Source organism: Photinus pyralis, unplaced genomic scaffold (assembly GCF_008802855.1).
Source record: "Photinus pyralis isolate 1611_PpyrPB1 unplaced genomic scaffold, Ppyr1.3 Ppyr1.4_LG5, whole genome shotgun sequence".
Lineage (NCBI taxonomy): Eukaryota > Metazoa > Arthropoda > Insecta > Coleoptera > Lampyridae > Photinus > Photinus pyralis.
Window position 1 is genome coordinate 19,752,508 of NW_022170596.1, and position 13,593 is coordinate 19,766,100.

Sequence of the window (13,593 nt, forward strand, 5' to 3'; positions counted from 1 at the left end):
ACCGCCATTTTCCAAATTTGGTTTTGTGTAGGATGTGTAGTGCCAACTTTCTTATTTATGGAAGCAATTAAAAGAAATTTCATACATATACACTTTAAATAAAAGCAAAACTAACATCAGGTTTAAAATTTGGTTTTGCACATGCTATAGTCATACCCAGGAGCTCGTTTTCTATATTTGTTTAGTTTATTTTAAAACGAATCTTATTTAAATGGTGACCCGAATCTGGGTCACGAATTCCGTATTCAGAATATCAAAAACTTTGCTGCTTATTAAACAAGTAATAATCAATGATCTAGTATAAACGTAACTGTAGGTGTAACAGAGAAGAACTAAGACAAAGGCTCGTCGATTGGAACAACATCAAATTGTCCTCTTCTCAGATTGGTGTATGATACTAATGTCAGTTCACAGCATTAAAACGCAAGAAGCAAGAGTAGGACCAAAGAACAAATTAGGATATTGAGAGCCACGGTTGGGTGCCGAGAGATGCATTTAAAATGCTTACCATCAGAAGGTTTGGCCACGAGAACTACTTTGGCTACTTGGTGTACAAGGAGTTAACCAAAGAACATGGAAATGGCTTCAATGGCTAATGTTTCAATAAAGGAACTAACTATACCTGGCACATGTAACATACGAAAAGGTAAGACCATATGGAAAAACCTTTAATTGGTATATTGATGACTTGAGACACAGGATATAGTTATATCCTGGAATAAAATGTAATAACAATGTTTACTGAGTGCCTTTGGACTCAATTACGGAGACTAAAAATGGGGTCGTTGAAATATCCAAACTGCATACCTAAATATTACCGAAACCTCCTTTTATTAAGTAGGTACATCCAATCAAAGGATTAAAGAATGGTGGGCAATAATGCCGAATTAAAAATGGAGTATTGGATGAAAGAGTTAAAATACTAAAAGAGAATAGATGTGCTTAATGTGACAATTGTGTAACGGGAGACCTTTAAGTGTTGAGCATTGGGAAGTAGGTAGGGTGGTCCTGTTAGAGATTTTGTTGTTTTTAATTTCCTTTCAATTGATAATTTCCAAATGAATTAAATTTAAATTTGAAATTTGATACACAGTTACCGGTTTAAAAAAATGTCGATGGCGTCATCTTAATTTGGGACACCCCGTATAAAATTCTATTAGATAAAATGGAAGGAATTTATAATACTAATCGACAAGCACTTTTTCCAAATAAACCCGCAAAAAGTGGTAAAATTTGCTTTATTCTCTATTTTTTTTCTCGGCAACCATAAGAGTGACAAAGACTGGTAGGACTTTTTTGGTAGGTTTTTGGCGAGGCCTTTTCCGAAGTTGTAATTTTTTTTAACACCTACCATGAAAGGGCGTACGCCTTCACTTGATTTAACATTAATGCAGATTCATGTGCTTCTATTAGGTACATGGTCTTGGCCACAACTTAGATTTATATTTTTGATCATTGTTTTAAACATGTGTGGAAATAATCGAATTGTTTGATGTGTGTGTTGTTTGTGTACTAACATTTTCGTCTTAAAGAGAGGGTCACGGGGGTGGCAAAAACTGGAACGAAATGAGTTACGACACTCAATACCGGGGTTGATCTCAATTCTCAACAATCAAATGTAGACTCAACACCCGGAACGAGGGGCGAGTTATCTATCTCGGGGGCGAGATTGGACTAATAAACACTCTTTGGTTTAATATATGTGTGTGTTATATGAGTTGTTATTCACCGATTTCTACATTTTGTTGTAATATTGAATTTGCTCTACAAGTTATCTAATTTTCCGTTTCCGTTAATGTAGCGGTAGCTCCATTGTCTTGTATTTGGGATGTAGTGAATAAGATTCAATTTGTCTTTCCCACATTTAATTTAAATTCTGTTGCTGGCTTACATAAATATGTGTTTCAGTCATATAATTTTAATGGTCATTAGCAAAGCAGATGTGAAATTATATGAAAGACGTTTGGATTAAATTATTATCAAAAAAATATATAAAAGGGATCGTGTTTATAACTTATTTAGGAAAACAACAACTGTTGTTCCCCCTAACTTCTATGTTTCAAATAGGTTAAAACCTAATGGTACCTCTCTCCTTTAATAAACAAAACAAAGCAACTATGGATAAGACTAAACCAAAAAATACATAATTATTATTAAGTGAGTCTTTGCCTAAACCAATCGCCCATTTCATAAACATCCGGTTGTCGTGACCCACCATGTATAAATATAGGCATAAAAGGGTTGTGTATAACACGAACAAATTCCAAATGCGGTATCTATTTTTAACTGGGTTTTGCAACTAAAAGGCATATTCTCTGAGATAAAGTTGGAAAAACAGTGGAATATCATTACTAACAACCCTACTAATTTCAATACTTACTACTGAAATCCTAAATCAATATGAAAAATATCTGATAGATACTGATAGAGATCGGTTGCTCCATTCCTCCTACCCAATCATTTACAAACATGTCATCCTACCCTCAAATCACATACCCCAAAAATCCCTAACCTTTAACATCCCTATCAAATACATACGTTTGATATCACAGTTGAGGTTAAGCAGCCAACTTTTTCTACGATTCTATTGTTACGGCATTGCTTATACCATAGACACACTACACAATTGCACAATGTGTAATTCCCAAATGCCTGAAAACCTAATGACGTCTTTTTTGATTGCCCAATAGTTAAACCTATCAGTAATAAATTTTAAGCAAGATAAACACTTTTGAAGAATTACTGCTTGCTTTAAATGATCTGTCACAATCACTTGTAAAATCAATATTTCATTTTATTACTGAGGTATTAAAGTTGTGTTCATTTATATAATTATATAAATTTTTTTTTGTTTATAAATTTATAAATTACGATTTTTTTGTAACGAATTTTATGATTATAAAGGCTCTTGTTACGAAGCTCTGGATAGGACACATAGGAAATTATTTTGTAAATTACAGTTGTAACTGGGAATTATACTAATTTACAGTTGTAACTGGGAATTAGTTTATAATTTACAGTTGTAATTGGGAATTACACTAATTTACGGTTGTAACTGAGAATTATGCTAATTTACAGTTGTAACTGGGAATTATACTAATTTACAGTTATAACTGGGAATTAGTTTATAATTTACAGTTGTAATTGGGAATTAAACTAATTTACCGTTGTAACTGTCAAGGATAATTCCCAGTTACAACTGTAAATTAGTGTAATTGACAATTACAACTGTAAATTAGTATAATTCCCAGTTACAACTGTAAATTAGCATAATTCCCAGTTACAACTGTAAATTAGTATAATTCCCAAATACAACTGTAAATTATAAACTAATTCCCAGTTACAACTGTGAATTAGTACCTATAATTCCCAGTTACAACTGTAATTTACAAAATAATTTCCTATGCGTCCTATCCAGAGCTTCGTATCTTGTAATAAGAGATAAATCTTTATACAATAAAATTATTATTATTATTAAAAAATTTCCAACGTTTCCTACGTCTTATGAGTACATAACTTACATAATAAATTTTGAAACGTAGAATAAGCATAATTTTTATTCGTATTTGTAGAACAAGTAATCAAACTACTTATTTTTAATGTTTCTTATACCAGCTTCATTATAATATGACATAAACAATATCTAACTTTGATAAGTAGAATATGCCTAATTTTTATCCGTATTTTGGAGGAAGTAAATAATCTAATATTGGCATGGCAAATTAACGTATGGTGTTTATTAGTTATATACTCTCAATGTAGAACAAGAACTCTATCGTGACATATTAAACAAAAATCGTATTTTAAACGTAGTGTATAAAATTGGTCTACAAAAAATCTAGCTACCGTACTACTAGTATCGAATTTATCCTTTCGAAGTTAAAATTAAAGTCACTTAATTGTAAAGTAGGCGTGTTGTAAATTTAAAAATGTAACCATTTTAAAAATGTATAAAAAATATCATGGTGGCTCTTTAGATGTTTCGTAGAAGACAGCGTTGCGTATACAATTGAGGGAGCAAGTGAAAGATTTATAATGTGAATCATATCTTTTTCACTATGTAGTAGCACAGGTAAAAACCTTTATAGGTAGTAAATTAGTTTTAATTTAATCTTACTACAATATCTAATTATAAATTCAATTATGTAATGTAGTTCATTTATAATTAGGTATATAATAAATATATAATCAACTTCTTATTCCTTAATTCTCAAGGGCACCAGGTTTTTTTTTCATTTTGGTAGTATATAATCAACGTAATTCTAATTTACTTCAAGGAAAAGGGTTAGTGTTTGTTAATTGTTAGAGTACAATAATAAGAGTACCTAATAAGAAAAAATCGGATACAAATTTATATGCCACAAATCGTTTCAATCTTCAGTATCAACCGTTAGGTTTTAGGTATCAGAAGTCGAGTTCAATATTTGACACGGCTCTGTTGATTACATTTTCTTAAAAATATATAAATAAAAGTTTCTTGTAAAGTCACAATTAAACCGATTTTGGGTTTTTTAAAAATCTCAATTAGATCCGAATTTTCAAATTTTCACAAACCTTTCAGAGGTTTTTACACCCTTGGATGCTTTTTAAGGACTCTGCATATTTCTGACACACTGCTTGTTACGAGGGAAACTTATTGTGGGTCGTACATGCAATATTCTCCCTTCGAACAATAATTACCTTCTAAACCAAAAGTATAACCTATACCTTTCACACAATTTTCATTTTTGTTCCTGGTAAGATCCTTCGTCAAAATATCTGCAGTCATACCCTCGGTGGACATGTGCTTCACCTTGCTTTGATTCCTTTTTACAGCATCTCATACGGAATTGTATCTGGTACCTACCTTTCCTTGTCGACTCACAGACTTATCAGCAAATTGTTCATGTGCATTTCTTCTTTGGTTGCATCGGATAAGGCCATGTATTCATCTTCTGTCAAAATGGCGGTACCTACTTACGAAATAAAGGAAAAACGCAATTTATATCTTCACTCTAGGAGTTATAGGTGAATCCAATTACTTTAGTCCAGTCAAATTAGACACAAAAATGCTAAATGGTTACAAAAGGTCTGGTAAAAGATTTTATTTTTCTGACTTGTTGAAATAGTAAAGAGGGAGAAAAAAACAAGTTTGCCAATATCTCGAAAACTATAAAATGCTGTTAGACACATCCATGTATTATAGTACTCGGGGGTAGATACGTATTAATTTTAATGCTCATGTTGGGTTCAAGACAGTGAGAGGGAAGAAAATGAATAAGGTTGACAAACGTAAAGCAGCACAATAGCATTCCGTCTATTGTTTTTTAAGAGATACATCAAGTTGAAGTTTCGAGTTTTTATTTAATTTAAAAAAAAATAGACTCAAGCAACAATTTAAGGGTTAAATAAATAAATTTAGGTATTTATTTTTATATATAGGTACCAAACATATTTGTGTAAATTTATTTGAGGTCCAACAACAGAAACGATGGTTTATTTTCATAAATTACTAAAGAAACGAAACTTTAAATTACCCAAGTATTGCCGTTGGCGAGTTATTTTCGAAAAACCGAAAAAAGTCAGACATTTTTGCAAATTTCTGTAGACTTTTTGCAGATTTCTGACCACAGAAATTTCTCTCGACGTCAGTCGCATAGGAAAACTTGACTGAACTATTTCGAAATTCCCCAATTATGAATCCAATCGTTAGAGATCAAAATATATGAATGATGGCAATTAAAATTCCATGCTTTCTAACTCACGCTCCAGCGTTTGTTTAAACCAAGTGCAACTCGATACGGTTTACGACAAAAAGAGGAAAATTACCAAATTAGCAACCTGATCAGCAAGCGCTGAATATTAGATTAATTCTTGCTTGTTTATTCTTCAGCCAGATGCACATCCTTAGTTTTTTTAAATTTTATTTGCGTTTTATTTTTAAGCAGGTGATATGTTGGTCAAGGATGCCCCGCCTCGTCCTGGCCGTTCCATTTTTCATCGAGATTTTAGGCTTGGGGTGAAATGGAGCTGTGTATCGTTAATTAATAAATAGGTAATAATAGTAAACATTTATTACCTAGAACTATTGTTAATTACTTTTTACAAATTGTACATTCGGCACTAGTTCGGAAATAATACATCGATTGGAAACATGTTATATATTTCAAGGAAATCACGTAGAGCAGTCTGTTGGATGGCTTTTCCTAAAAGCTCATCCAACTCGAATTTAAGGGTTTGAATATTATCGTTAATTAATTTATTCACTGACTGCGTAAGGGCCTCGTTGTTTTTAAATAGATCGTCCAAACGTATTGACAAACCTTCAGCATGCGCTTTAAGATCAGCTTTATCAAATTTGATATATCTAACACCATCCTTCATGTAATATTCGCCAAATTGCGTGAGAACTGCACTCGTATCGGCTGAAATATGGACAGTAGCTACAATTCCCTTGTAACTAATCAACTTACTTGCATTAATTTCACCGTCTCCTCCGCCATCGATATCGAACAGCATTACAGTCCCTTTAAATCGATATTGACCTTTGATGATTAGTCGAGGAACAGTGACTTTGGTTTCAAATATTCCGGAATCAAAATCTAGCTTCGCATATTCCACTTTCATATCTTTAAGCCCTGTAACAACCCCATTCCCTAATTCCGCATATACTTTAATTGAGGATTGGCGAACTGTGAACGAAACGTTTCTACCATGCATCGGATCTATTGGCGGAAAATTCAACTCCGGTATTCCTTTTATTAGATATGGTATCAATTCCGCAATACTATTTACCATACATTGCGAAATATCCGGTACCGTTTTCTTACAAAGTTTTATGTATGACGCTGAAAGAAGTGTTATTTTTTAATCCCAAAGACTGAGATACTTACGAAGGTCTGCTGATAGTGCTGGAGATCCCAAAAAAACAAACTGTATAAGTAAAATGAACAACATTGTGATTGGACAAGGTGGTTCGGTTTAGTTCTGGGAGCAGAATTGCTGTTTTCGGTTATATATCTGTCGTAACCACTATTTGTATTGCATGCTAATTTTTATTAGCCCGATGGTAAAGTCGTAAATACGTATATGGGAAGAAAAAAGTAAAATTTGTTGCACAACAGAAATGTTGTATTCCCAAACTTTGAGACTACGGGTGGGATTACTAAACTACACGAAAACAAATATTTTTTTACTCACATTACGTATGCAACGTTCAAATTTTTGAATAGATGTCTCACATTATTTAATTAAAGTGTGTAGCATAAACCTAAATAATTCTACAGAATGGATGGTTAGCACATGAAGTCTCCCACCTGCCGCAGCGAATAGCTTGAGAGTCAGATTCGTCTTACCAGTGGAATTATTTTTTCAGTAAACCAATCAAACATACAAAAATGAGGTTTAGGTTGGGATCCAAACTTCAGGCCCATAAAGGGACCATATTCATATTTCAGTTCACATATATGTTCTATGGCAATACGTTTGTTTCCATAACTGTCAGACTAACGAACTATCAAAGCTGAAACATGAAAAACCGTCCATAAATGAATCAAACATCCAAAAATTATATTTTCATGGTACTACGTGGACTATGGTGAATAATACCCACACATATTGAAAGGCGCGCGGAACATAAATTACTTTTGACTCAGTGAGTAAAAAAATGTTATTGCGTCCTACTGTAAGCAATCAACAAAGGTTAGAAGGTCGTGTGAACTACAGAATATGCTATTCCTTACTTATAAGCTATAGATAAAAAAATATCTAAGCTATTTCTTAGTAGGTACATTTTTTTAAATTTTTGTTTGCGTTTTGTCCTTCTGTCCGGGGCTACTTCGGCGGGTTTGAACTATTGTTAAAGGAATTGTCCTAGAGATCTGGAATCTTTTTCAATAAGTTGCGTATACCTTGTATGATCAACTTCAAATGTTGCTGTCTTAAAACCATGAATTATCTAAAAGTAAAACGAGAATCACTTTTACAAGCAATTTGTCTCACATTTTGCATACGCCTACGCGAGAGCAGTGATTTTACACGATCTTTTTCATTGAAATATGCGGAAGGATAATTTTTCAGTTTAAAAACGGTCAAGGTTTCAGTACGTTCAACAAAACAAATATTGATTATGTCAAGTTCAATTTTTATTTTGTCGAATGGAATATCATCATCATTTCTATCAGTAAAATCTTTGTTTTAAATCGTATTTTGCGCCCTATTGACGGGAATTTGTATCTTTTTACACGCTAAAAAGAGGTCATATTATGTTTCATTTCTTACACTGCGAATTAAACTTTTTTGGAAAACGATAAGTAAAATTCTGTTAAGTCAGCTCTCTTGTAGACCGCCCTAAAGTGAGAAATTAACGAAATATCTCCGCTATTGCTTTCCACCATGAAATAGACGTTTTAAGTTAGCTTAGTATAGAGAGAGGGGATTAGTTTTCGAACAAAATTATTCATAATCCGGGACAAAGATCACAAAATCTTCCCCATAAATTTCAATTTATTATACAAAGATATAAATAACCAATGGCGGCATGTTTCGGCAAATGCCATCATCAGGCCCTAGAATACAATGCTTTAACATATTTGAGTTCACCTGTAGCGTCGAAACTTACAACATAAAGATCGACCGAAAACGGTACATGGTCGAAATCCATAAGTTTAAAAGGTACAAAAATTCTGAAGGGGAAAAAGTCCAAGACAAGTTAAGGGTCTACAGCACTGAAGGGGGGAGTCGACCGAAAGAGAAAATTGGGGATTATTCCATAATGTTTCTAAAATGGGTAATTAAAATTAGCTATCAAGTGAAATACTTACAATAAAAAATTGAAAAAACGCCATAACTAGAAAAGCCGTCAATTAAATTGACTTACAAACGACGATGGATTAAAAAGACAATCAAGTAACAAACGACATCTTAAAACAAGACAGATGTAATCAAATTATTCATTCCGTTTTGTGGTCAGTCAACGCAAAACACTCGATTAGCGGCAGTGGCACTAGTTAGAAGTTTGAGAATTCGGGTTTTATCAGTCAAGACGAATAGATTATTGAGTCTTCCAGACAACTCCCGCTAATGAAACCATTTTCACTAGCCAATTGTAGCAGGTGTCACGGCTGGACGTTGTGACGTGCAACGAACTCCAACCATAACGACTTTTAGAACCATCTGAGATTGGTAGTAAAAATGACATTAACCAATGAAAATTTAGACATCGTCATTTTAAGTGATAATCCACTATTGTGGACATTCAAAATTTTACTCAATGATTAATAGTGGAATTGGTTTTGGAAAACTTAAATTCATTCGCGTTTAGCCAATATCGGCGATCAGTACGATCCACTAGAAAAGAAGGATTCGCGTTTCGATTTTCAAGGCGACCAGTACGGTCTTCAGAGAGATTTGCGTGTTGACTGTTGGGGTTAACGCAGATTATTAACGTTGTATTAAAAGCGACCGATTTAAAATTAAACCGTTTTGACCGGGAACCATAATTTATTGATACTTACCGGATTGTTTTGGTACCTTTGTTTGGTTATTTACAAGAATGATCACAAAATTCTAATCTAACGACTCAAGTTTTTCTGTGGTTGCCTTCTATACTTCATATAAATGAATATGTTATTGACCTAGTTGTGATACTGTTTCCTATTAATCATAACCTTCCCGCATCTTCGGCAATTTTAGAAACATCAGCTTTATCTGAAACTTTGGTAAAAGTGTCCTTACATTAGTGTAGATTGTGTGTCCCTCCGACCTGGTCTTTTCGATGAGCGATACTTTGAAGTGTTTTCAAAAGTTAAAATCAGAAGGTACTATCAAAAATGACTATTTCTTTGGCACATAATTTTAATCTTTTGTATTTTGTACACCGGAGCGCTATCGTACCTAGAAAAACTGGAAGTGACCCTATCATTATCACCAGCGAACAACTAAATGTTTATTTTTAAATAATTTAAGCTCTGTTGAAACTAATTACACAGAGCTCTGATAGGACTAAATGGGCCTCTCTAATTGGTATTAGAAAGAGTAGCGCTTGTTCATCTACATAGAAAGAACACTAAAAAAAAATAACACCAACGCATAGTTTTAAAAATGAGTTGAAACTTTACTTAACACGGTTAACCCTATACAACGCACATTTCGTATAAATTATTGTTAAAATTACCAATATTTATTTTTTCTCCTACTCTGACAATGCTAATGTTTACAAAATGTAAAACTTATGGCAATAAATTATTCTTATATTATTTATATATATTATATATTATATTATATTATATTATATTATATTATATTATATTATATTATATTATATTATATTATATTATATTATATTATATTATATTATATTACAGGGTGGTGACTTGCGTAACGCATCATAGGGATTTCAATGTAAAATTCATAACATGCCATTATTGGCTCCCCAAATTATTTTAGAGCAAAAATGTATTCCAGTTTTTTGTACAAAAAATTTTTTTACGCCAAACCACCGTATTAGTTTTCAATTTTTTAACATATAAAGACGGAAAATTGGAAAAATAAAACCCGCATCTTTTTCAATAATCTGCGATACCATTGAATTTTCTAAAATAAAAAGATAGAATTAGCAGCAGTTCGAAATGGATTTTATGATCGACTTTGTTACTGTATTGCAGATAATGGTGACTTATTCGAACATTTATTGTAAATTGTTATATTAGGAAACAGGTTTTAGTAATTTGGTCTTTCTTTATGTTGAATTCGCTGTTCTAAATATAATACTTTTTGATAGAATTTGATTTGTTTTATAGCAGACATTCCATGGCATGGCGGATATTGGCGTAGTTTTTGTATTATAAAATTCCATGGCATCACAGATTATTGAAAAAGATGGGGGTTTTATTTTTCCAATTTTCCGTCTTTATTATGCAAAAAATTGAAAACTAATACGGTTGATTGACGTAAAAAAATTTTTCTACAAGAAACCTTAATATATTTTTGCCCTAAAATAATTTGGGGAGCCAATAATCGCATGTTGTGAATTTTACATTGAAACCCCTATGATGCGCTAGCAAGTGTGTATTTTATTTTTAACACAAAGCTTTAGAGAGATGGGTCAAAAGAAAATTATATGTAAATTGAATTTACAAAATAAACGGTGGACACGGCGGCAGTCGGCGAGATGGTACGGTAACTCGAGCGCCACCAGAAGATTCGAAAACCCTAATTCTGCCAAGGACGACAGTTTGGGCACGGTTTCGGAAGTCTCAGGTAGTCAGACGGAAGAAACTCGATTCCAAGGAACGGGTGCCGCGATAGGCGATGAGACAAAGGAAGATAAACCCCCTTTATAATCGAAATGAAAATATCAAATTCTAAGCCTAGTCTAAAAATTCATGTTAATTAAGCGCGCTTCATTTGACACCAAAATCGCGTCAGTTTTTTACGAATAAGTATAGAAGGGTTTTGAATACTATATTAGAAAAAGGAAGATTTGGTTTAGGTATTAAATCCAAAGTTAACGACAAACGATTTTTATTTGTCCAAAGAGCGACAATCTTTATTTTATATACCGTCACAATGATGAACTGAAATGCACACTTTGAGATCGAAGCGATTTGTATTAAATGAGATTCGTAAGCTTTTTGATTGAACGTTTGAGGCGTGTCAATTCTAGGAAATAAAAAGTATCATTTTAGTATAGCGGCGATTACACAATGTCATTTTAAACAAACAAGAAATCCAAAATTAGTAATGTTACCTTTTTGCCTGGCAATTGATCGGCTGTCCATCTGTCGGCATTATTCCATATTCTTCATACTCATCCGTCCCGCTTGAATTAAAATATGAGCACTTTTCTGGAAGGGCATGGCGCACTAATATAATAAGTGAAAACGGTCTCACAAGAAAGCTAATTTTTTATTTACTGTGATACAAAGTTCAAGGTTTTTCGGTTTTTTCCTCGAAAAATTACGATTTTCTCTCTTCTTTAGACTGAATTAATAGGAACAAAAAGTTTCACACCAAATACCTATTGATTCAAGCGCTAGTGGTAATAATAACTCAAATGACTCTCTCAAAATAAAGAGTGTCTATTGGTTTTCGTTGCACCACTCTGTATAGGTATAGTCATTCAAATAATTGCCATGAATATATTTAATGCATGTTTATTTATACTGTTATAAATAATGGAAAACACTACCATAATTTAATTACGTGTACATATTTACATAAGAGTTACGTGCATACCTAGGTTACCAAGAGCATATATAAACACTTGCATCAAGCATGAGATGATCAATGTTAAAATCGCTCACCATGGTAACATTAGCTATTTTGTTACTACATTTGACCTTATTGAGCACACGTACGTTTTGTGCAGAGCTTCGTAAGTAACTTTAATTTGTTTGCGCACTTTGAAGTGTAGTTTCACAGCATCTTACATTCAACTTTGCAAGAAGTCAGACCCTGACGTATCAAAATGTATGGTGAATAGTTTCGACGCACTTCTCCCGTATATGATAAAGGGAATACCGGAATTAAATTATCCACCAATAGATCCATTGCATTGTAGAAATCTGTCACTTACACTTGGCCAGGCATCTGTGCAAATACATGCGGATTTGGCAAATGGCGTCCTAACTGGTCTCGGCAAAGCGAGAGCTGAATATTCCCGTTTAAACTTTAGTACGGCGACGTTTATAACAAAAGTTGTTATTCCAGAAGTTAAACTTAAGGGACTGTATCGTTTTAAAGGAAAGATATTGCTTTTTGAAATTGACGGCGGTGGAGCAGGCGAATTTAATGCGAGTAAGTATAGAGATTTGGTTTGGTCACCTTTTCGATCCGTCATTTCAGCTGATCTGAGTGTTGTCTTTACGCAGTTCGGCGAATATTACAACAAGAATGGCGCCAGATACATTAGATTTAAAAAAACGCATTTCACAACGGAAATGGGACATATGTCGCTGTATTTGGCAGATTTATTTAAGAACAACGAACTACTCACACAATCGGTAAACCAAGCAATTAATGACAACATTGAATCGCTTAAAAACGAATTAGAGCAAATTATAGGGAAAAATGTGGAAGATATAATTCTAAGTGATTATATTAAGATATACGATATGTTTCCTGTTGATGTACTATTTCCTGATTGATTTTGAGAGTATTGTAAATTGATTATTTGTAAGATCATTATCATTTCGATAGACTGGCACTATTTTACTGGGCTTTTTACTTATTGAAACCTTCTGTTAGGTCCAGGTCCACTTAATTTTCCCAGACAGCAGCGTTTTTTTCCTATTGTTCGTTACCCGTGTGAAAGCAGCAACCAAAAGTAGCAAGTCATTTTTCCGAAGTGGGCCGAAGATGACGTCACACATAGTCAAAACCAGATTATGAAATAGTTACGCAGTGACGTCGACTCCGCCTTCTAAGCATAACAGATTGTTGCTAGGGATCTGTAGAACCCAAGGATCCAGTAGTAACTTTAATCAACAACACTTTCAGGGGATACCAAACAATAAATCATCAAAGGCAGCGGGTTACTGGCAAATCCCAATTTACAGTTTTTTTAATTAGCACATTTACTAAGAAGATAATCAAAATGGCATCCCTTGAAAT

At 33.3% G+C, this 13,593-nt stretch overlaps 2 protein-coding genes across 3 annotated transcripts; one reads left to right on the forward strand and one right to left on the reverse strand.

Moving 5' to 3' along the window:
• Window positions 1–6,038: 6,038 nt before the first annotated feature.
• LOC116172453 (putative beta-carotene-binding protein) lies at window positions 6,039–12,015 on the reverse strand. Of its 2 annotated transcripts, none has more exons than XM_031489669.1 (4): window positions 11,729–12,015; window positions 6,873–6,890; window positions 6,453–6,827; window positions 6,039–6,404 (listed from the first exon to the last, which is right to left on the reverse strand). In XM_031489669.1, the coding sequence occupies exons 1-4, from the start codon at window positions 11,757–11,759 to the stop codon at window positions 6,103–6,105; spliced, it is 726 nt and encodes a 241-aa protein (XP_031345529.1). In that variant the 5' UTR covers window positions 11,760–12,015; the 3' UTR covers window positions 6,039–6,102. The 2 variants fall into 2 exon arrangements, with proteins under 2 accessions (XP_031345529.1, XP_031345528.1); XM_031489668.1 differs by having other exon boundaries at window positions 6,873–7,936; window positions 11,729–12,012.
• Window positions 12,016–12,221: 206 nt separating this feature from the next.
• Window positions 12,222–13,194, forward strand: LOC116172450. The gene is made up of 3 exons (XM_031489665.1): window positions 12,222–12,355; window positions 12,403–12,777; window positions 12,826–13,194. The coding sequence occupies exons 1-3, from the start codon at window positions 12,268–12,270 to the stop codon at window positions 13,125–13,127; spliced, it is 765 nt and encodes a 254-aa protein (XP_031345525.1). The 5' UTR covers window positions 12,222–12,267; the 3' UTR covers window positions 13,128–13,194.
• The last annotated feature ends 399 nt before the right edge of the window (window positions 13,195–13,593 follow it).

Coding starts and splice junctions, on each gene's coding strand:
- LOC116172453 (XM_031489668.1), bottom strand. CDS start 6,936: ATGTTGTTCATTTTACTTATACAGTTTGTTTTTTTGGGATCTCCAGCA. Junction 6,828..6,872: donor AGCACTATCAGCAGACCTTC/GTAAGTATCTCA, acceptor CACTTCTTTCAG/CGTCATACATAAAACTTTGT. Junction 6,405..6,452: donor AGACGGTGAAATTAATGCAA/GTAAGTTGATTA, acceptor TCCATATTTCAG/CCGATACGAGTGCAGTTCTC.
- LOC116172450 (XM_031489665.1), top strand. CDS start 12,268: ATGTTAAAATCGCTCACCATGGTAACATTAGCTATTTTGTTACTACAT. Junction 12,356..12,402: donor TACGTTTTGTGCAGAGCTTC/GTAAGTAACTTT, acceptor GTAGTTTCACAG/CATCTTACATTCAACTTTGC. Junction 12,778..12,825: donor AGCAGGCGAATTTAATGCGA/GTAAGTATAGAG, acceptor CCGTCATTTCAG/CTGATCTGAGTGTTGTCTTT.